The sequence below is a fragment of the Mytilus californianus genome, unplaced genomic scaffold (assembly GCF_021869535.1).
Source record: "Mytilus californianus isolate M0D057914Y unplaced genomic scaffold, xbMytCali1.0.p SCAF_3, whole genome shotgun sequence".
NCBI classification, from domain to species: domain Eukaryota; kingdom Metazoa; phylum Mollusca; class Bivalvia; order Mytilida; family Mytilidae; genus Mytilus; species Mytilus californianus.
In genome coordinates this window covers 79,615,719-79,640,883 of record NW_026262679.1, presented here as the reverse complement: position 1 = coordinate 79,640,883, position 25,165 = coordinate 79,615,719, and the positions used below count along the sequence as shown (strand labels likewise).

Below are 25,165 nucleotides of genomic sequence, written 5' to 3'. Positions count from 1 at the left end.
AACTTTTGTATTTCCAGTTCTCCACTGCAAAGGAGCCCTTTACTACCTTTTATTGAGATACAGAATTACTGTCTTACTTTTTTCAATAAGTTCAATTTTCTTCTTGATCACATTATTTGATGTCTAAGAACCATCTATTCTTAAGTTCACTTCCTGTGATATACCAGGGTAGTTCTCTCAGAAATTTCATTCAATAAAAAATTTATTTTTGTTAGAATAATGTTTATTCTTAATCACAGATTTAATGTTTATTTACAATACATTTGTTAATTTTACTTCCTGGTGGCGTGTAATCCTAGTAAATTCAGCAAACAGAAAAGTTATAATCAAACAAAATATAATCACAATGCTTCATATATGTTTGTTCTTAATGGCTATAATTAAATATCTAGTCATGTGTTATTTATAGTATATTGAAAGCATCGTTTTTTTTTTTTTTGTATGTGGTCAGGCATTATATAAAGCTTAAAAAAAACTTGGTGTTAATATCATTTTAAGAGGTAGAAGATATATCAACTTTATCAAATGGTCTCAAATGATCTATCTGATTAAACCAGACTGTAGAATTTGTAAAGAAGTAAACCCGGTCAAAAACCAAACATCTGTCAAAAATGGCTATATGTAAAAATTGTAACTTCTAAATGAAACCTTTCAGTAGAAAAGGTTAATAATTTGACAGTTATGAATGTCCTTTACTAGATGTATCAAAAATCACAAGTAAAACTGGTGCCACATCTTCATACAAAACAGAACTGCCTATATCTTGAAATAAAGCATCCACCTAACACTTTAGATACCCCCCAAAATATGATAAGGGGCCTACCAGATTTTTCTTGGGATCCAAGATATTGGAAGTTTTACGTAGACAGAAAATAATGCAAGGTCCTAATGTATCATGGTCATGACGGCGTTGTGTTGATTCCGATGTTGTATAATTTAATCCTCTGTGACCTTTACCTTCATAACCTTGAGTGAAGGCACATTGTTACATTATGACCAACCATTCTGCAATGCCCATCTTAGATTGTGGCAGGTAGTACAAATATTTTGCCTGTACAGCATTTCAATGGACGAATTAACTGCAATCATGATCTTCAAGTGACATTCACCAGGGGTTACAATTTAAAAGATTTTGACTTGAACTAATGGCAGATGTATAATTCACACCTTCTGTTCATTATATCTACAAAGGTAGGGTGTGGATACAAAATGGGAGACAGATGATAAATATTATTCATAAATACCACCATAACTTTCTTCTGGTTGATAAATTTAACAACTGAAATCCTGTACTGTAATTATTCTAAAAGATCATTAGTATCCAAATTTATAAAAATATATATCAACTACAAGCATTTTAGTTATTTTTGGTAAACTACTATTGGTGAAGATTTTAAAAGTTTAAGCAACATTTCCAGTTATAAAAGCCAAGAATTTTCATCAAAGTAAGATGAATTAAAGGAAAGTGTATTATGTTTCATAGCAAAATTTGATATATATATATATATATATATATATATATATATATATATATATATATATATATATATATTATCCTTATAAAATAATGCAAGTCTGGCCTAATCAGAACTACAATGCACAATGAAAAATCACTTCAACGCTGGACAAAATAAATCCTTGTATTATAACGGATGCATTATTTACTACATATGAAAACTTGACAAGTCATCAAATGGGTTCATAACAAAGAATATACATACATCTTAAATACTGGCAGATACTCATTCTCACTATAAAAACTTCTCTCATACCAATGATACAATAACTGAGGAGAAATAAAAATCTAACAATTATAACAAAACATATTACTGTGAGCACATTACCTTGCAATGTAAACAAATCTTTTTTTTTTTGACAAAATACTGGCAAGTTTTCTATCTACGAAATTTCCTTATAGGAAGACAACATTTAAATGAACACCAGGTACAAATAATCTTGACTAGCAAGCTGCCATCATAGCTCCTATCACTTGTTAGATACAGGCATTTATTACCCTATGGTCACATGTATAGCAATCTCATTTTAACATACTCTGAGGGGAGCACACTTTATGTTTGGGGATCTGAACATAAGATGTGTTCCTCTCTCCATGTGTATTTAAATGGGAAAGCCATTATATGAAAGTAAATAAACTCCTCGTCTCAACTTTGGTCACAACTCAGTCTTATTAAATAGTGGTCAGAATAAATAAATGCCCTATTCTATAAAGATTATATAATGTGGGGTATAATATATAGTTTTGTTCCAATGCGACCTTGAACTTGGTCAAAAACTTACTCCCATATTTCAGAGTAAAGGAAAAAGAGGGGATGTGGTATCAATTCATTACAAAATCCCTACATGTACTTAGTTGACAAGACCATTATAAAAGATACAGAGCACTTTTATTGCTGTTCTTCATCTCTAATTATCCTTCACATTAAACTACCATAATAAAAACCATGTTTCTGATAGATTCAAAAAAATTAAGTGCTTGAATAAGTTATGTGAATTTGTTATATTAATAAAATTTTCTGCTCATTACCTATAAGGCTTTGACAAACAACTATGAAAAAATGGAAAAAAAAATAATCATGAATGTTACAAGATTTTTCAAGCAAACAAATGTTTTTTGTTGTTTTTTTTTTGCTTTGTCAAAGTTGTTTTAGAATAAAATTAAACATATAACATGCAATTCTTAGTTTCCTATCAGAAGTTTAAATAACTTCACTTTAGTTCAAAGTGTGAAGTCAAACAAGGTTGTCTTAACTTGGATTTTTCTGAACCAGTACAGAAATGGGACTCTTGTTTTAAATCAGGAAGGAAAATTTCCTAGCACTACTGGATTAATTATAATTTACTAAGCCGACATGTTAAAACTCTTTCAACAGAAAGAAAACTCATTCTTATTCTCTTTTCTGCAAAGAAATATACAGGTCTGCTATAATATGCAAATCATTAAGAAACACAAAATATAAATGTATAATATTAAAATATAATCAAATATCAATGTATTTGAAAGTTATGTTAATTTTTATCTTTTAAAATGTGCAGGGGTTCAAATTTTTATAGTGGTCTAAGGCCCTTAGCCCTTCCTCTAAATTCGTACAAGTACTCCTATTTTCAGGAAAAGAAATTTTTAGGACTAAAACAAAAAATATGTACTATTTTATTAATTATAATTTTTTTCTAATTTAAACAACCGTAAAGATCTGGTTGATGATTAGCGTTACAGTATTGTAACCTAATCATTAGGGCCCATGAGAGCTTAAAGAGGAAGAACTAGGTCAAGGGATATGACTAAAACAATAATGGGCACTTTTGTGGTAACCATTTTTTATAAATTTATTCTAAGCTTTTAAGTAACACAGATTTTTTTTCTTCAATTCTGTATCACATGAAGATAAAAAATCCATGATAAGCATAAATAATTTAGAGTTGTATCCCTTTACCAAGGCTTACCTCCCTTAAGTAAAGGATAACATTTAAAACAAAATTTAAATCAAGACATTTGATTGATATCTAGTAAGTACCCTGCATTATCTAGAGAAGGAACCTGAGTTCTTCAGCTGATCAATGACCTTATTATTAAAATAACATCTAGCAAGTGATATTAGACCTTATTATTAAATATCATCTAGCAAGTGACCACTAGACCTTATTATTGAATATCATCTAGCAAGTGACCACTAGACCTCATTATTGAATATCATCTAGCAAGTGACCACTAGACCTCATTATTGAATATCATCTAGCAAGTGACCACTAGACCTCATTATTGAATTAACATCTAGCAAGTGACCACTATTCACATTTTATCACAGGAGCCCTACAATCCTAAATCTCACATATTCTGGAGGTGCATAATCCACCTTCACAGAAAAAAATGATGGCATATATCTCTGTTTGGATAAACACAATAAGATTATATCAAGATCTCTCTTAACAACAAAAATAAAGTAAGGAACTAGCAAAGTTGTTGATTATACTAGGGAATTTATAAAAATCATTCCTCAGAGACGGCTGTCAGGTCTGGAGTTATCTCCCCATAGACAGTTTATCCTCTGTTTATCTCCCTGGACATAATCCTGAGCTTTGATAAATAATATCACTGAGTGTCTTTAACACCAGGTAAAATACCTCTGTCAGTGTCCTTCTGAATTCTGTTAAAATAGAAAAAAAACATTAAAACTGGTTACAATCAATATTAATAAGAAAAAACCAATCAGTAGAAGTCTGTTATCACACAAGGATCAAATTCACAAGTACCAATTTAAGCTAATCTGACTTAGCAATACTCAATTATTCACTAAAAACAGAGAATGCAAATTTATCAAACTTATAAGTAATACAAACCCTGTAAGTAAATCTCAGATTTGTTTTAATTTTTACCTAAGACCACTCAGATGATGCCCCCACTTGCATACAACATTATAAAGGGGCATAACTCGAGAACAGTAAAAGTACAACCTTGATCTGTGTTTCGTGGTAATAAGCATTGTTTATAAGTTTCATAACATTTGGTTGAGGCAAACTAAAGATAGAGAACGGAAACCAATTTTGGGACGTACAGACGAACAAGGGTAACACTTACTGTCCCTTCCAGTGATGGCAGGGGCATAAAAAAACTTAATATATAAAATAATTTATCATTCTAATATTCAAAGTGTTGTAAATCTATATTTTAATAAATAGACCATATGTAGATGATTTAGTCCTGTTTCTATCTTGAGTGTGTGACCCCAACATTTGCCAATCATAAACTGTTGACACTGAGATATGTCTCGCCTGTTGGTGGAAAATTTTAGAAAAAAAAAACAATCTGATTCACAGTAACATTGCTCTTTAATTGAAAGTTACTAGACCATGACCTAGGGGGCAGGGCCTCCAAATAGTTGTCAAACTGATATGTACTGATAGTAATGCAACTTTATAGAAAATATCTTTGATCTATCACAAGCAGTTCCTATCAAACTAACTTAAACGGAAAACTTAACATTGAAAATTGCTTATTAATTCAAAGTCACTGGACCATGACCTATTGGACATGGCCTTGAAATAGCCATCAACTTGATATGAACTGATAGTAATGCAACTTTATAGAAAATATCATTGATCAATTAGTTCCTATTGAACTAACTTAAACAGGCATTAACTATGATTTAGACAAAAAATTTAAGTACGATTCTTTGTGTTTCAAGTATTAATAAAAGCAGAATTTTGAAATAATATTTCATTATAAGCAGTCAGATTGGCCAAAATCTGTCAAAATAAGCTCAAAATCATTGCTGATGTATCATTGACTTATAAATAATTAATTTAACCTCTTTGAATCGGTATTCATGTGACCTTCAATTTAACCCCTTAGCTGGAGATGGATTACACATGTACCAGGCATGTTCAGCTATTGAAAGGAAAAGAATGAAAGTGAAATAAAGATGGACCATTTTGTTGACCGAGTCGACTCAATCCACAAAAAATCATTTTTATACAGGTAAAAACGATGATTAACATATTTCTTTTAACCTATAACATGAAATCAAACAGTCTAAACTAAAATACACACAAAATGCTGATACATATTATCAAGTCCATGCATTGTTAATTGTTTATGTTAGACTTTTAGTAATTTGGATATATGTTGTAGTATGTTATAAATAAAATATAAGATTTTGAGTCAAATCGGTGAACATTAATTTGACAGCTTATGCCCCTTCAAGCAGAAAACTTAACATTGAAATTGCTTATTAATTGAAAGTCACAGGACAATGACATAGGGGGCAGGGCCTCAAAATATTCATCAAATACTGTAAATTCAGAAATTATTGCTTGCATTTATTATTGCGATTTTGTCATTTTAGACTAAAATGCGATTTCAATTTTTGCGATATTGAGAAAAATCCTGTTTAATTGATATAAAAAATTTCAAAATGCGAGTTTAAATTATTGCGATTATAACCCTGTCGCATTTTACGCAATAATAAAAACATCGCAATAATTTCTGAATTTACAGTATAGAAAATATCATTGATCTATCACAAGCAGTTCCTATCAAACTGACTTAAGCAGAAAACTTCACAATTGTTAACGCCAATAGAAAAGCAACACCTATGTCTCACGAAAAAAAAAATGGCTACAGTTATGATAAGATACAGAATATTGTACCACTAAATGCTAGTCAGTCTTCCATTCTCCTTTAAAGTAAAAATTCATCCAATTTTCTAGATGAAGAACATTGCACATGTTATGGGTAAACACCATTATTGATCATTTTCTTTATCATTGCAATTGTATTGTTTTGGTGGTGGTCCACATACAGTATCTTTTCACGATTTAAGACATCTCAACTGGAATCTTTCAAGTGGTTCATTTAAACCACTTTTGGAAAAAATGTGTCAATAAACTGGCTAGGTTATTTCATTATTTACAATACATGAGTCAAGAGAAATTAAAAATTCATGCTTAAACCTATGTTCTACTTACATAACAGCAATGATGCTGGTTGGTCTGCAAAAATATTCAATTTAAAACTATACACCATAAGGAACAGTATTAAAGGGGTATTAGCTATAAAATTCATGTTCACCAATTCAACTAAAAATCTAATATTTTATTTATAAAATACTATAACGTCTATCAAAATTGTATAGGTCATTTGACCTGAGATGCACATCAAAATATAAATACACAGGCAAGCAAGTGCGATTGTTTAATGCCAATTTTTCTAGATCTGTTTGGTTTTATGTCAAAGATTAAAAATATGTAAATATCTTTTTACCTGTATTTGAATGATTTTTTTGAAGGATGAATAAATTAACGAAAGGGATCTTCCCAGTATCTGCCTTGTTTGAAACAAGTTATTTCACTTTGCAATTTTGACAAACTTATCTTTTTGTTAACTAAACATGCTTAGCCCATCCCAGTTAAAGGTTAAATTGAAGTTTGCATGAATATGGATTCAAATGAGTTGAATTATTGACTTGTAAGTAAATAATAATAAATCATTAATGTTTTGAGCTTATTTTGACAAAATTGAACCAAAACCGACTGCTAATAGTGAAATATTATTTCACAATCCGCTTTTATAAATATTTGAAAAAAAAAAAAATCACATATTTTTATTTTTATTCAACTAAAAATTCATCAGTTTCCAATACAATTTTTTTAATGAAATTTTCCAGAAGGTAATTGGCAGTGGTACATATCCTGAATTGCAGGCAAAGTCATGGAATGTCAATCTGAAAAGGAACCAAATTTTCAAAACCAAATCAAGTTGGTCAAGTGAATTATCAAAATTTATATACTTTGTTCCATAAATTTCAATTCATAATTTTCAATATTGGCTGGTTAGCTGGTACCCTCTCACCTCAGTAAGAAACAGAGAACATGATCAATCTTATGGATATATCCAATTTTTAGAAATGTTTATTTTCCTAGATTGTCAATGGAAAATCAAGATAAATTCTTAAAATTGAACTCACTACAGGTAATGCTGTTTGTTTTGTTCAATTGTACGAAGGGTTTCTGATCAAAAGATTGTTGGTAGTTTAAAAGATGATCTACAAAATTTTTGAAAAGCCATTATAGTAGCTACAAGCTTTTCAATGTGATGAATTAAAAATATGTAAAAAAGCTTTGGTTTATATACTGCATTGGCTTACCCTCGGTCTTCTAAACAATCTTTCCAATAAACCACCTCTGTTTTCTGGAGGTGGTGGGTCTTCTAAATCTGGTGATGGACCACCATCGGGACCAAAAGTATTCAATTCTTTAAAACACTCTGTTTCTATCATCTACAAAATTTGAAAAAAAATTACATATGATATATGCCAATTAAGAGTATTTGTTTCTTTTTTTCAAACACTTTGACAGTATCAGACATGCAATGTCTTATAATTTGTCTTAAATCTATATACTATTGACAATTGTCATTGCTGTTCTACTGTTAGATATTGAAGTTCTGTGATAAGATGGGATGATGTTTACTGCACATTTGATAGTTTTTACAACATATCCAGGAGAACGTTTAAAAATATATACTGCTATTTTTTTTAGATCTACCAAATGATTTGGACTTTTAAAAAGTTAGCTTACAAAGTAACACATCTTTATCTGCAGGATAAAATCCCATCCAAACTATTATATTCATGTCATTTGAACCCTGGTGGATAGTTGATTCATTGGCAATCATACCACATCTCCATATTTTTATAGTCAAATTATTTTGACTCTCAACTATTAAACTAGGATTTGCCTTCACTCCAATAAGCTTTTTCTTTAATCAATAAAAGCAAATAATAATTTAAAAGTCTCTTGTTTGACTAAGGTTGAGAAATAATGCATGGTAAAATGACATTTCTAATTTACTATGTAATAATAACAAGCATTCTGTGAGTATTGCATGGCAATACATAGTTCCCTACTGTTTAAAAATTCATTGTATTGGAATAAATTCTAACTTGATCTATAACTTGTCATGGTGTAAACTATATAACAAATATCAAGTCAATATCCTCAAGCATGATGAAAAAAAGTGTGGAAAACTGATTATTTAGAGAATTTTCTGAGTCCAAGGACCATTACTCTGCACAAAATCATCAGACCGGAACAAAATTTGAACTTGATCTGTAACTTGTCATGATAAAACTATATACCAATTTTCAAATCAATATATTCAAGCATAACAAAAAAAGTGCGGAAAACTGATTATTTGAGCGAATTTTCTTAGTCAAAGGACCATAACTCTTCACAAAATCATCAGACCAGAACAAAATTCGAACTTGATCTGTAGCTTGTCATGATTAAACTATATACCAACTATTAAATCAATATCTTCAAGAAGGACAAAAAAAAGTGCGGTTAACTGATTATTTGAGTGAATTTTGTAAGTCAAAGGACCATAAATCTGCACAAAATCATCAGACCGGAACAAAATTTGAACTTGATCTGTAACTTGTCATGATAAAACAATACATCAAATATCAAATCAATATCTTCAAGCAAGAGAAAAAAAGTGTGGAAAACTGATTTGCCGGATGGACGGATGGATGGATGGATGGACGGACAGACAGACAGACTGACGGAGTGCAAACCTAAAGTCCCTTATACTTCGTCGATAGGGGACTAAAAAAAAAATTGACCATAAAAATGTTGAATCTACATTTTGTAAAGAAGAGTCAAGAAATAAACATACGTACAGGTTGCACCAAAAGTAATTTTTCTTATTTACATACAAATATTCCCATTACAAGCTTTGCCCCAAAAATTGCATCCTTAAGACAGTTTTAATTATACATTTATGGTATTCATGTAACCTAAACATAGCAATTGTAGCATTTCTCAAATATTTTTCATTTAAAAAAACAACTAAAGGTATATACCCACAATATGCCTTTTCGGACTGCCAACCTCTGGTGCCATTACAAATATAAGAAGATGTGTTATAATTGCAAATGAGTCAACTCTCCACCAGAAACCAAGCGATGTAGAAATTAGCAAACTATTGGTCACTGTACAGTCTTCAACAATGTGTAAAACACATACTGCATATCAAGCTTTAAAAGGCCCCAAATAACCTAGGTAGTAATTTACCATATCAAGCCTGATGGGGCAGGTTCTACTAAACATACCTCTTGTTGCCAAGCGTACGATACACTGCCTGTATTGAACTTTACATAAAATTTATCATCAGTTGGATCTAAATTTACTCCTTTTACTGTAGAAAATTGTTCTATATCTAGAACGTCTTTACAATACACAGCTCTTCTCTGAAAATAAAAGAAATATACATACTATAAACTGATCATTGAGAAAATGCAGACAGACTCACATAACCAACTAAATAGCCTCTGTTTTATTCACAACGTTCACAGACTCAGAACAATTTAAAGTTTGACATGATAGATACAGATTTTTCAAAATTTCCCTGCTGTAGCCATCTCCTGAGAAGCTAAGCTAAAATCTCCCACTTTTTAGAAAATGTAACAAACACATTTTGGAATATTCTCAATTGACCAACTTTTAAATTCAATGTGAAATATTGTTTATTTTCAGTTATCTTAATATCAGTTTTAAGACTGCTACAAAGGGGGTCACACATATTAGAGAGCAAAGAATAGTCATAATGAAAGGCCAACATTAACTTCTAATTTGATACTTACAGTGAATATTAATTTTGAGAGCCTAAATAGGCATTTGTTGATGAACACTGATAAAACCTACAGGTTTTTAAATTCATCGGTAACTTTACAACGTAACTTTTACTAGTTTACATTAATTGACTAATCTCATATTGTTGCCTTACAAATGTTCATGAACTTTCTGTATATTCTACAGGCAGAATTATTCATTCAATACATATGCCTTTACAATAACTTACATCGGGAACAAATGGTGGATCCTCTATTCCAGCTTCTAATCGTTTAAAATTGATTGTTTTAAAAAATGGGTGGGCTTTAACTGCATTGGCACCAGACTCTGAACAACCTAATCTACTTGTTGGATCTTTCTGTAGAAGCTGAAAGAAAATTAATAAATGTCAGTATTTAGTATAAAGGTATATTTTGACTAAATCAATCTTTCTGCATATTTCATTTTTAGAAAGCATTTAAAAAAGTCAATTTAAATTTACTTTTTTCTACTGAGAATAATTGTATCATATTATAGCCATCATTTTGTTTGCAAGCGTTAGAGCTACTTTATGTGTGATCAGTGTTAAAGGCCAGAAATTATTTAAAATAAGTCTTAATATCAATATTAAATATTATTTAACGTTGAAAGTTTCACTCATGTCAACTTAAGTTTCAGAGGTTCCAACTACCATTGGCAAATATGACCACATATAACTTTATAGAAAACCAAAGGATATGGGGTATCCATCCATGACACAAAATCAGTACATGCACAGCAAAAAAAAACAATCAATAAGCAAAGGAACAGCCCTTTTATTGCTGTTCTTCATCTCAAAGTCAAGTGAGGCCTTTGTTGAAATTGATTTTGAACTACCTACTCTTATTGTATTATATTTCTTCAGCTTTCAAAACTTTTGGCTATATAGTTTCCTGATATAAAATAACTATCCAAAAAGCCTGTTAAATGCCATAATTCTGGTTCTGATTTTAAAATAATATAAAATAATATGTAAACAATAATAACCTGTTGACAAATATCACAACAATCCGGATTAGAAAATTTAGATGAGTAAACTTCTCTATCTTCTTTCACTCGACGATCCACCTCCTCTCGCCGAACTTTTTCTTTTCTTGCCCTAAAAGGTCCCTGTCATGTATAAAGTTTAACAGTTGATTAACTTTGGCCTGAACGGGATATATACTATAATTTGACAAAAATATACAAATAATATTATACACAACTTCGGGAATTTTGCTTCTCTTTGACAATTTTTTTTTTATCATCTCCCTTACAGGCATTTTTTTTTCTATATCCGTAATATTAGGTTTGATGTATAAATACTTGTCTGGTTTCATATGAAATTGATGTATTAAATTAAAGTAGATTGATTGGACGTCTTCTTTTATAAATAAATCTAAAAAAGAAGGGCATCTTGATGTAATACTGATATGCTGATAAAAGACAACCATTTCAACATTCTTGTATAACAGTGTGTTTAAAAATCAGTTTTAAATGATATCTTTATAAACCTGGTTTAATTACCTTAAATAAACCTCTCATTTGATTAGCCATAGTTTGGAAAGTTATTGCTCCTTCAGAATATATTTACAAAGATTACAAATACCTGACAATATTTCTAGTTAAAATTTTATTTCTTACATATTTTTTTGGTGTTTTCTTTAAAATAATGGCCCTAAATCATTAAGTAAAATTCATCTTGGATAGAATAACACTGTTTACTTCATTTGCACTAGACAATGGGAGATAACTCTTACCTTGCCTTCTATCATTTCATAAATAATACAACCTAAACCCCACCAATCAGGACTAAATGAGTATCTTTCATTTTTAACTACTTCTGGAGCTGAAACATAAAAAAATGGCCTATTTTTTTAACATATTCTAATAAAGTATGCCAGTACAATGAGAAAATATATCAATATGGCAAAATAATTTCAACAAGAATGCATGTGTTGTTGTGCTAAGCATACTCCAACTCAAAATTCAAAGTATCAGATTACAGGAAGTGGTTGTCTGTCATATTGAAAAATGCTCACACTTTGAAACTATCACTGATAAGCTGCTGACTAAATATGCAGTCATTCAGTTCAGTAGCATTTGAGAAAAGTGTGATGAAAAAATTTAAGTTCATTCAACATATTGAAAAATCAAAGTATTTTCAAACAGAAAGAACATGTCTGACAGATCCGAAAAGTTCTCGTATATCAGTGTCAATCAGCTGAACAAATATGAAGTCATTCTGTTTAGTAGTACATGATGAAGGTGTTTGTTGGACGAACAAGGTGAAAGCATTTTTAAAGTGGGGTATAATGTTGGTAAGCTGTCAGTAAACTAGAAATGATGTATTTTCTACTTGAAGGCTTTTCCACATTTTTTATGATTTATCTATTACAAAATTTTTATATAATTGGGATTCATTTCCCTGTTTCTTCACTCATAGAATGGGGAAAGTTAGATACACAAACTAAATTATCTAGGAATTAATATGTTAAACCCTTTTTTTAATGGAAATAGACATATTAAACATTGTTTGTACAAGCTCGCATTTATTTGGGGAGATTTTATGTATTCTAGTCCTCTTGATTAATTTAATCTATTGTGATAAGAATATGTAACACCAAATTTATAATGACCTGCATCACTTTCGAATGTGTCTAATTTCATGAAAAAGATATATGTCACTAACAAGAATGTGTTCATAGTACACAGATGCCCCACTCGCACTATCATTTTCTATGTTCAGTGGACCATGAAATTGGGGTCAAAACTCAAAGTCGGCATTAAAATTAGAAAGATCATATCATAGGGAACGTGTACTAAGTTTCAAGTTGATTGGATTTCAACTTCATCAAAAATAACTACCTTGACCAAAAACTTTAACCTGAAGCGGGACAGACGGAAGGACAGACGCACAGACCGAAAAACATAATGCCCCTAGGTGGGGCATAAAAAAGGGCATTCATTCATGTGTAAAATAAACATTGAAAGCCTTCCAAGGACCAAATGGAGATGAGCTTTGGTTAGTTTGATTACACTTTACATCTACAATAGCTGGTAATGAATTAAAGGTTCATTTAACAAATAAACAAAGTTTACTTTAGTGCATGAAGTATATACTCAGGAATAAGTGCTGTAAATGAATATCTAAACTTCAAACTAAGAGTACACTTTGCACAAAAGAAATATCCTTTAAAGTTAAGTTGCAGGAAATTATGTCATTAATATATTTAATTTTTTCATGCATTTTTTGCTTTGAAACTCTAATTGCTTTCAAACCTAGACAACAGTTTTCTAATACCACCCAAAATATATTTATACTGTTTGAGATTGATTGATTTACTTAACGTCAATGATAAATATTTCATGCATATTTAGGATAAGAACCAATTAAACAATACATCAAAGAATAAGGTTTCCCATAGTCACTATGATGGAGGGCAAAAAATATGGATTGTGACATATATAAGACTGTATGTATCTTGGATAAGGCACATTTTTTGATTTACACCAGAGCATCTACAGACCAATAACTGAGTAACATTTGTTACATAAGTTCTTTAACATGCAAAATTTGTAGCACTCTTCAAATACTGGACAGATTTAACGTTTCCATCCCAACAAATGTTTTACTGAGGATAATATAAAAATAAGAAGATATGGTATGATTGCCAATGAGACAACTCTCCAACAGAGACCAACTGATATAGAAGTTAACAACTATAGGCCACCGTACAGCCTTCAACAATGAGCAAAATGCACATCACATAGTAAGCAATAAAAGGCCCATAAATGACAAACATAAAACAATTCAACTAAACTGCTAACTGCCTATATCAAGGATCTCACTTTTTTTGCAACAAAAAATTCAAATAGGATTCTATAATACATTCATGTATTTTCAAGGATGGTATCAGGAGACAGAGGTCACTTTTGACAACAAGATATTAACATTTAGAAGTTACAAACAAATTACCTCTCTTACGAACACTTCATTTCAGTCATATAAAATAAGATGTGGCATGATTGCCAATGAAGCAACTATCCACCAGAGTCCGAATGATGTGGATGTATGCAACTATGCTTACTTAGTGAATAAAATCTCTTTTCCATAATTAAACAATTGAGGAGGCTCTATGGTGAAAACCAATACCCTAAATGTAGCTATGTATCCAACTCAAAATCATCACTGTAATACTTACCCATATAACCTACAGTTCCTACACGACCTTTAATTGTCTCCCCTTCTGGCACTTCCTCTGCTAGTCCTAAATCTGATATTCTAACATGACCTGTAATTATATTAATAATACGTTGATTGTAAGGGTTCAATACAACCGACAATATAATAAGTACAGGCAAACTCAATTTTGTAGAGGGAAAGTATTCATAAATTAAATATTCATTTATAATAGAGTGAAAATAAATATAGATGCTGTTTAACCATACATTAAGACTTCTCTTGACAACTACACAAGTACTCAAAAATATCCTAACAGTGTCTAGGTAGACATAGAAACCATTAATTGCTAACTTTTGACTACAAGTTTTGTAAGTCTACACTGGCTAACTGGCATTGTTGAGTCACTGCCTTACTGATGTTACTATACATCACTTCTTGGACAGAATGACATTGATTGTTTAATATGAATTGTTTATAGCAACCTTTTTGACAAAATAAAGGAACACATGTTCTTTTGAGGCACTGATCTCCTTTAAGACACAATGGTATCAATTATCAGTTTTATGACGTTTTAATCATAATACTATGAAGGGTTTATCAGAATGGTTGGTATTATATTGATCAATTCAGGGTGTTCCTTGTGGATATTCAAACTAAATAAAAAAAGAATGTGTCTTAGGACACGAATGCCCTCGCTCAAGCTTTGCAATTTTCCAAGTTAAAAAAGGGATATAACTCTAGAACGGTAAATGACTAACCGCCTAAATTTGAACTCTGTCTTCATAATGTGGTTCTAAGCATTGTGTATGTTTTAATAAAATTTGGACGAAGAAAATTTAAGTTAGAGTGTGGAAACAAAATTGGGACAGAGGGAAGAATAGTCATGGGTTACACTTAATGCCCCCATTGCCTAAGGCGGCTGGCACAAAAAATTTGCAGCCATATATAAATTTTGGCTTGTGGCCCATCAAATTTTGATTGATGAGGAAGTAAAAAATTCTGAAGAGCAATCAGGAAAAATTGTGTTTATCTTCAGATTTCAATGAGAATAGAGCGAAATCACTTTAAAATGACAGGAAAGGAAAACAAAATATCTGTTTTATTTTACTAATACTGCCCTGATTATCTAATCACTTATATATAATAGAATCCCACAATTTAGTATACCACAACTTGTGCAGGTTTATACAGAAACAGTAAGTCAAGTACAATGTACCAGTTATTTATGCATTAAAGAACTTGGCCCTTTATAGCTTGCTGTTCGGTGTGAGCCAATGCTCCGTGTTGAAGGCCGTACCTTGACCTACAATGGTTTACTTTTATAAACTGTAACTTGGATGGAGAGTAGTCTCATTGGCACTCATACCACATCTTCCTATATCTATTAAGTTATTTTGTAGTTTGCAGGAACACAGGAAAAAAACCTTGGAAATTCAGTATAATTGTTGTATCTATGGAACTTCATCCATTATGGTAACCAGGCAAATTAAGGTCGCTTGTCAAAATACATGACCTGACAAAGGAAGCCTGCTATATTTTAAAATGGATGAGTAATTTAATACAGAAAATTTAAGAAATAATTCTTTCATGTCATGCTCTATATAGATATAAGAAGATGAGTGCCAATGAGACAACTCTCCATCCAAGTCACAATTTGTAAAAGTAAATCATTATAGGTCAAAGTACGGCCTTCAACACAGAGCCTTGGCTGACACCGAACAGCAAGCTATATAAAGTGCTCATTTTAACATGGGTAGGCATGATATTTGTCAATATCTTTATACCAAGCTTTAGCTTTGAAACAAGAACATAATGATTTCCATTTTAGAATTTGTGTACTTTTAGTCATATAAAGGCTACAAATATGTAATATATAGGACCAAATTCATAGTTATGACATGTTGATCTTGCAGGGGAAATTTCACTAGTTTATTCTGCTAACAAGAATTTTCATTTTTTCAGATTTTTAATTCACGTTAACAGATTATTGTACTTCTTCGACTTTTCTTACTTCATTGATCTTGTATCTTCCAAGGATTTCAATGTCGACACTGCAGAACTATAGTAATCTATCACTAGGTCAGTTTTATTCCTAATTGTCCTTTTGTAATTATGTATTATCAAAATCAACATGTTTTTTTTATTTCTCTAAATGGAAGACAATTATACACAATCAATGTTTAAAACATATTAATTACAGCTGAAAACTACCATGTAACTATGCTAGGTATCAATAACTTACCATTGTCATCTAACAATATGTTTTCTGGCTTCAAATCTCTGAAATAATATAAATTACAACATTTATGACACTGTAAATTCAGAAATTGTGTGCATTTATTATTGCAATTTTTGAGGAATGGACAAAATTATTGCGATTTCAGGAAAAGCTACATAGATACATTAGAAGTATATATCAGATATCATAATGGGAGTTCGTATTATTGTGATACTCACCCAGACGCATTATTTGCAATCCATGAGGGATGGTCAGAATTTTTAACACTTGATAATTTGAAATATATAATGCAAATTGTGATTCAAATTTTCAACTTAATACTGAGGATACGCATTGCAAAATTTGAATTTCAATCTCAAGGGTACGTTACAGTGGAATTCTAAAGAAAAGGTGCACAACTATATGCTACAAAGCATTTATTTGTTAATTATTTTTTACATTTTAACAAGGTTTCATTTGAGATTACACATGTTTCTTTGGACAACTTCAATAACACGATCAATATTTGAGGATAATGACACTAAATTTCTAAAAATGGCATTTCATGTCGCACATACGTATCAGGTTTCCATTACATGACACCTTATCCCAAAAATAAATATAATTTCAAAATTATAGTGATGTGAAAATAACTATTTAATACATGTTTATCAAATTTTCATTAATTCATGATATTTTGTCATGCATTTAATTTATTATTACATAATAAAGAAAAAAATTTATAGTGGCCAAAGTTTGCAAAAATTCGTAAGGGTTCCGTGGAACCCAGTGTCTCGCCTACTTTTGCTGTTAATCGCAGGCTCAACAAAAATGAGGAAAAAAATGAATAAAAATATTCCTTTAGGTACTATCTTTTGATTGTAAGAAGCTTCTGTCAAAATTTGGTATAAATCCAGGATAGTTTATTATTCTAATAAATGTTTTAAAAACTTTAACTGCAGACTGTATTTAATGTTAACTGGAAGAAAAACTAAGTCCATTTATAAGTAAAATACAGAAACAAGTACAAAATTTTAACAAAATTTCCTTCTAGATACTAGCTTTTGATCATAAACAAGCTTCTCTCCAAGTTTGGTACAAATCCAGGATAGTTTAAGAAAGTTATTAAAATTTTAAAAACTTTAACCACAGAGTGATGTAATGTTTCCTGGCAGAAAAACTAAGTCCATTTATAAGTAAAATATGGAAAAAATGAAATTTTTTTTTAACAAATTTACTTCTGGATACTATCTTATGATCATAAACAAGCTTCTGTCCAAGTTTGGTACAAATCCAGGATAGTTTAAGAACGTTATTAAAATTTTAAAAACTTTAACCACAGAGTGAATGTAATGTTTCCTGGCAGAAAAACTGAGTCCATTTACAAGTAAAATACGGAAAAACAGGAATTTTATTTTTACAAAATTTACTTCTGGATACTATCTTATGATCATAAACAAGCTTCTGTCCAAGTTTGGTACAAATCCAGGATAGTTTAAGAAAGTTATTAAAATTTCAAAAACTTTAACCACAGAGTGAATATTTGTGGACGCCGCCGACGACAACAACGACGCCGACGGAATGTAGGATCGCTATGTCTCGCTTTTTCGACTAAAGTCGAAGGCTGGACAAAAATCCAGTCAACACTAGTATTGACCAGGTTGGTGGTAAATACCTGTGTAAATATCAAGAAATACTGCTCAACTGAAATTTTAATAGGACATTACTATAATAAAATGCTTCGCTGGGGCGCAGCTTGATACGACCGCAGAGGTCAAACCCTGAACAGTTGGGGCAAGTATGGACACAACATTCAAGCTTGATACAGTTCTGAATTTGGATTGTTATTAAATATTTGACACAGCATAGGTTTCTGACACAGAAAGAATGTGGTCTAAGAACTTGAATTTTTTTAATTTACCTATTATGGTCCAATGTCCAAAATCAAAATACATGGTTAGATTCAGCATATCAAAGAACCCCATATTTTCAATTTTTGTTGAAATCAAACAAAGTTTAATTTTGGACCCCAACTTGGACAAACTTGAAAACTGGGCCCATAATCAAAAATCTAAACACATGTTTAGATTCAGCATATCAAAGAACCCCAAGAATTCAATTTTTGCTAAAATCAAACTAAGTTTAATTTTGGACCCTTTGGACCTTAATGTAGACCAATTTAAAAAACGGGACTTAAAATTAGAAATCTAAATACACGGTTAGATTTGGAATATCAAAGAACCCCAATAATTCAATTTTTGATGAAATCAAACAAAGTTTAATTTTGGACCCTTTTGACCTCAATATGAACCAATTTGATAGCGGGGCCCACAAATAAAAAATCTAAATACATGGTTAGATTCAGCATATCAAAGAACCTCATATATTCAATTTTTGTTGAAATCAAACAAAGTTTAATTTTGGACCCCAATTTGGACCAACTTGAAAACTGGGCCCATAATCAAAAATCTAAATACATGTTTAGATTCAGCATATCAAAGAACCCCATATATTCAATTTTTGTTGAAATCAAACAAAGTTTAAATACTGGACCCTATCTTGGACCAACTTGAAAACTGGGCCCATAATCAAAAATCTAAACACATGTTTAGATTCAGCATATCAAAGAACCCCAAGAATTCAATTTTTGTTAAAATCAAACTAAGTTTAATTTTGGACCCTTTGGACCTTAATGTAGACCAATTTAAAAAACAGGACCCAAAATTAAAAATCTAAATACACGGTTAGATTTGGAATATCAAAGAACCCCAATAATTCAATTTTAGATGAAATCAAACAAAGTTTAATTTTGGACCCTTTTGACCTCAATATGAACCAATTTGATAACGGGGTCCACAAATAAAAAATTTAAATACATGGTTAGATTCAGCATATCAAAGAACCCCATATATTCAATTTTTGTTGAAATCAAACAAAAAAAGTTTAATTTTGGACCCCAATTTGGACCAACTTGAAAACTGGGCCAAAAATCAAAAATCTAAATACATGTTTAGATTCAGCATATCAAAGAACCTCATATATTCAATTTTTGCTACTAATCAAACAAAGTTTAATTTTGGACCCTTTGGACCTTAATGTAGACCAATTTGAAAACTGGACCCAAAATTAAAAATCTAAATACACTGTTAGATTCGGCATAACAAATAAATAAATGTGATCAAAGATTTTACAAATCTAATGCGCCATACTGTGCAATTAAAGATTACTTCTTGAAATTTTTCAATATTTGAAATTTGAAAAAAAAATAATATTTGAAGAATAATTCTTTTTAATTTCTGAAATCTGAAATGAGAAAAAATTGACCCCCCACAATTTCTTTTATCCCCCCCCCCTTTTTTCCCCAAAAAAATTCTTTCCCTCAAGATATGGTCATAATCTCATAATCTCAATTCAAATTTCCAATGGAGTTGGCAACCATAATTACCCATTTAAATTTACCATAGTGCTAACTTAATCTATTTTATAATAGAATTAAAAATATAGTGTCAAATCTTTAATATGGATTTTTTTGTAAAAAAAAAAGATGCAACATTTGCAGATATTTTTACTGGTCTTCCTTTATAAATATGCATTTCTTTAAACATAATTTAAAAGCAGTGTAAGGGAAGTAACCAAAACGTTGTATTTGGATTACCTCCCTTACACTGTTTTAAATTATCTTTATTGTTCATTAACCATTACTTTATACATAATTTAAAAGCAGTGTAAGGGAGATAATTTCAATTATGTATTTGATTTATCTCCCTTACACTGCTTAAAATTATGTTTTGTACTAAAGTATTTGTCCATTAACCAGGACAACCTTGTTTTCCCCCTTTTTTGCCCCTAATTCCTAAACGGTTTGAGCCATAACCCCCCATAGCAAATCCTAACCATCCCTTTGTGGTATGGAAACTTGTAGTATAATTTCAGAGAGATCCATACACCGTTCCACAGTTATTGTCTGGAAACTAGAAAATGCTTATTTTTGGCCCCTTTTTGGCCCCTAATTCCTTAACTGTTGGTACCATAACCCCCAAAATCAATCCCAACTTTCCTTTTGTGGTATTTAACCTTATGGTCAAATTTCAAAAAGATCCATTCACTTAAACTAAAGTTAGAGTGCGAAAACCAATGTGTCTTCGGACGACGACGCCGGACGACGACGACGACGACGACGACGCCAACGTCATACCAATATACGACCACAAAATTTTTTTGCGGTCGTATAAAAACCAGTTCCTACCAGCTCAATTATTGGGTAATTAGACAAGATATAGTCACATGACAAAAAGAAATAAAATCCTATTAATTTAATCAAAGATTGAATATTCAATGATGTTGGACGACTTTTGTGTATCTCAACTTTGTGTACTGACGAATGATGATAGAAATCCAATAACTATAATTCTATATAAAAAAAATAAATAAAAAAAACATTTTGTATCGAATTAAATATAGCAAGAATGTGTCCATAGTACACGGATGCCCCAATCGCACTATCATTTTCTATGTTCAGTGGACCGTGAAATTGAGGTCAAAACTCTAATTTGGCATTAAAATCAGAAAGATCATATCATAGGGAACATGTGTACTAAGATTCAGGTTGATTGGACTTCAACTTCATCAAAAACTACCTTGACCAAAAACTTAAACCTGAAGCGGGACAGACGGACGAATGGATGAATGAACGAACGGATGCACAGACCGAAAAACATAATGCCCCTAGGTGGGGCATAAAAATCACAAATAAATTGAATGATTATGTAAGGAGTATCCATGCCATATTATTACGAAACAAGCTGCTGGGAATAAGCTGTTCAATAATAAATTGGGATAAATATGTATATTCCCGACTAATCAAGACAATTACCGTATTCATTTATTGAGTACATATGTATATGTAGACTGTATAATCATTACGACTGTAGATTACTGCTAAGGTTTATAATCTCATTCAACTAATTTCTAATGTCCAGGTGATATTCACACCATGCACTGGTAGCAATTAATGAAACATCATCACAACGACAGATCAATAATATAAGACAAATCTGTGTGCCGTGTACAAAATGTTGTCCTTCCTCAGGTAACTTTGTCATGTGACGACATTTTGCCCTACATTCAGTTGCTGTTAGTCATGAGAATATGAAAGTGTTCAAGTCAATATTAAGACTTTTTTTGACTTTTTCTTTCTTATATCATCAGCTCAGTAGTTAGTACTTCAGTACTGACATGATTTATAACAGAGTTTTCTTAGATTGTCCATTTATAAAATAAGGTTTTACATCCCTCAGGCAAAGTAGACCCTAGATGGATTTGGGCTATTATTGTTAGGCCCATTTTGGTCATATAGTTCAACTGTTTTGTTTCTTTCTTATACATGTACATCCATGCATTGGTTTTCAAATATTACCTTGAGCGTTCCTGATAAAGGTTAATCCAGAAAAGTGCTTCGAACCCATGAAATTTATAAAGTGACGTTTTAATTTTTTTTTATATATATACAAGTCTTAATTGAAAACAACGTAAATACCGCAATTTTTATATGTGTGCATGCAAAACAAATTTCTTGGTAGAGGAGTCTAAATATAGCACAGACAACATTTTCCAAAAGACCAAAAAAAGTATATATATATAAATTGTTCTACATGAATACATGATTATTAGAATAATATATCAAAGAAGATAAAAATAGCAGCCATAAGAGTGGAGAGAGAACCTTCCAACTTTCCATTTACTGCATTTCGAAGATTTTCTTCATGCTGTCAAATAGGCAGGAATTAATTTATTGTATTAAACAGTCTTCAAAAACAACTGAATTACTTTTATTCACCATCCAATCTTGATAGTAGCAACCACTTTGTTTAGAATGGTTTGGTGATTTTTTCACACCTTTTACTTTCCATTTTCTATTTATGGTCAAATAAAAAGTTTTATGAAAAAAATTGAAACAAAAAAAAACCCATATATCTTAGCGTTTGTAATTTATGATGCCATATTCATAAATATTTACATACCGATAAACAATGCCCTTTGAATGAAGGTCAGCAAGACCACAAGTTATTTCTGCTGCATAGAAAACAGCCCTATCTTCTTCAAAGCCAGGGTTGCCCATATTGTGTATGTGAAATTTCAGATCTCCACCATTCATAATGGTTAACACTAGACACAGTGCATCTTTTGTTTCAAATGCATAGGCTAAATTAACCTGTTAAAAAAATATATACATATTTACATAGAAGTGTTATCAATTATCAGCAAAAAGTTAAGGTTTTGGTAATTTAACCAGAAAGACAAGATAGTACACTGATTCATACTGCCATACGAAAGCAGTGATAAGGTACCAATTTGATGACAGTAAAATAGATTTCTAACTATCCTACTACCCGTCGATACATTTATTTTTGGCATTGCACAAGTCATGTCTTCTTTGACTGTTCATGATGTTAAAATACTAAATCCCTGGGATGTATTTTAGTTGATTTTAGTCTCTGATGCATGATTTTTTATTATTAATTGTTTTGGCTTTTAACTAGCTGTCAGTAACTGCGAGTACTCTCAAATCGTACTTTCTTTTTAATTTGACCTGTTGATACTATTTGTAATGCTATTTTGTTATTTAATGTTAACATGGATCTTGTCTATATACCAGCTTTGATTATTTGGTATTACTAAAAATTTTCACTTCTTCGTACTACGAACATCAAAATTATTTCATTTTTCCTTAGATGCTGTTCTTGAACCTGTACAGGAAGTTTTATCTAGCACTAATTGTATAGTTTTATTGTTGATATTCACCCCATATGTACCAAGTGTTAGATTAGTTTTATTGATATTAAAGAAATTTCTTGGTATTCCTAAACGGAAGATTTTATACACACAGAAGAAGAAGTATACTTAACAACAAAATTATTTTCATTTACCTGTGTATAATATGACGCAGGTTTCTTCAAAAGTGATGATTTTCTAAAAATTGTTTGACATTTCACAGTGATATCATACTTTAACTTTGTTTAAACCTGTTTATTTACTTTTGACTTTAATTATTTATCCCTTGTAATTTTTTATTAACTGTGTATTTGCATTCAGGTGTCACAGGTGAAATTTATTCGTTCATTGTGTGTTAATTTACATTTTTTGATTGAGTTAAGCCTTCCAATTGATATTTTATAGTGTGTTTTTCTATGTTGTGATGTTATACTATTGTTTCAGAAAAGGGAGAAGGATTGGTACCATTAAAACTTTTAATCCCGCTGCAAATGTTTGCACCTGTCCTTAGTCAGGAATCTGATTACAGTAGTTGTCGTCTGTTTATGAAGTTCATACGTGTTTCTCGTTTCTCGTTTTTATATAGATTAGATCGTTGGTTTTTCCATTTGAATGGTTTTACACTAGTAATTATTTGGGGCCCTTTACAGCTTGCTTGTTCGGTGTGAGCCAATGCTCCGTGTTGAAGGCCGTACCTTGACCTATAATGGTTTACTTTTATAAATTGTAACTTGGATGGAGAGTTGTCTCATTGGCACTCATACCACATCTTCCTATATCTATTCATTCCAAATCCAAACTATAAAACATCTTCTGAAAGTGTTATTGCATCTAGAAAATTCAAGATGATGACATATTTCCTGTTTTATCAAAACTAATTGCTCTTTTATGAACCAGAGAAAAGATAAAATAATTATTTATTACTTTTATGTAAATCAGATGTAGTCGTCTCATATCTTCGTGGCTGACACCATTCTGATATAAGAAGACTACATCTAATACATAAATTTAACCCTAATGTAACTGTAAAATATTATCAAAATATGGGCATATAGGATAATAATTCCAAAACCTTTTCAAACTGTAATATAAGAAGAACTTAAAAGAACCCATTTGAGATGAAAAAGGTCCATAAATGAGTATAGATATCCTATTTCCATAATGTCACTGAAAAATACTATAAAAATATGGGCACATAGATTAACAATTCTAATACCTATTCAAACTGTAAGGGCTGTCTTAAACTTTCAGTGAGGTGAGAGGGTGCATTTTTTTTTGCTCTGTGTTGAAGGCATCACTGTGACTTTGAGATGAAGAACAGTAATAAAAGCACTGTTCCTTTGCTTTTTGCGTATTTTATGCTGTGCATGTACTGATTTTATGTCATGGATGGATAACCCATAAACATTGTTATTGCCGCCAGAATAGAATATATTTAGAATACATTCTAAGACATTTATGATCGCAAAACAAAAAGTTTCTTATTCTGAAACAATACTTACAATAAATCTTGAGTTTATTCTTTGAAGAATCTGCTTTTCATTTAAAGCCATTCTTTCTCCATTTCTCTTCTTTATTCTTTTCTTTTCTAACTTTTTACATGCATACATTTTACCAGTTGCTCGTACTTGACAAGCACATACTTCGCCAAAGCCACCCTTCCCTAACACTCTGTACATTCGAAACGTGTTCTTGGTTACAGGTTGCCTGAAATAGAATAACAAGTTCATCATCAGATTTTAAAACTTTAATCATGTTAAGTTAATGTAAACTCCTGAAATTCCAAAAATAGTTAAATTATCCAATCCATTTAAAATTATGTGAGTTCTTTTGATAAATGAATA

At 31.0% G+C, this 25,165-nt stretch overlaps 1 protein-coding gene across 3 annotated transcripts in view; it reads right to left on the bottom strand.

Annotated features, from left to right (window-relative positions):
* Positions 1-644: 644 nt before the first annotated feature.
* The window catches only part of LOC127735134 (G protein-coupled receptor kinase 5-like), a 43,115-nt gene continuing 18,594 nt past the window's right edge, over positions 645-25,165 (bottom strand). For 2 of the 3 annotated variants that reach the window (XM_052245220.1, XM_052245222.1), the window contains 11 exons: positions 24,824-25,028; positions 22,571-22,761; positions 16,575-16,612; positions 14,352-14,441; positions 11,907-11,995; positions 11,155-11,277; positions 10,379-10,516; positions 9,630-9,767; positions 7,662-7,793; positions 6,484-6,507; positions 645-4,163 (listed from right to left, as the gene is read on the bottom strand). In XM_052245220.1, coding sequence (XP_052101180.1) covers positions 4,146-4,163; positions 6,484-6,507; positions 7,662-7,793; positions 9,630-9,767; positions 10,379-10,516; positions 11,155-11,277; positions 11,907-11,995; positions 14,352-14,441; positions 16,575-16,612; positions 22,571-22,761; positions 24,824-25,028 — 1,186 coding nt within the window. In that variant the 3' untranslated portion in view covers positions 645-4,145. The remainder of the gene's footprint in view (positions 4,164-6,483; positions 6,508-7,661; positions 7,794-9,629; positions 9,768-10,378; positions 10,517-11,154; positions 11,278-11,906; positions 11,996-14,351; positions 14,442-16,574; positions 16,613-22,570; positions 22,762-24,823; positions 25,029-25,165) is intronic. The other variant, XM_052245221.1, reaches the window with a different exon arrangement.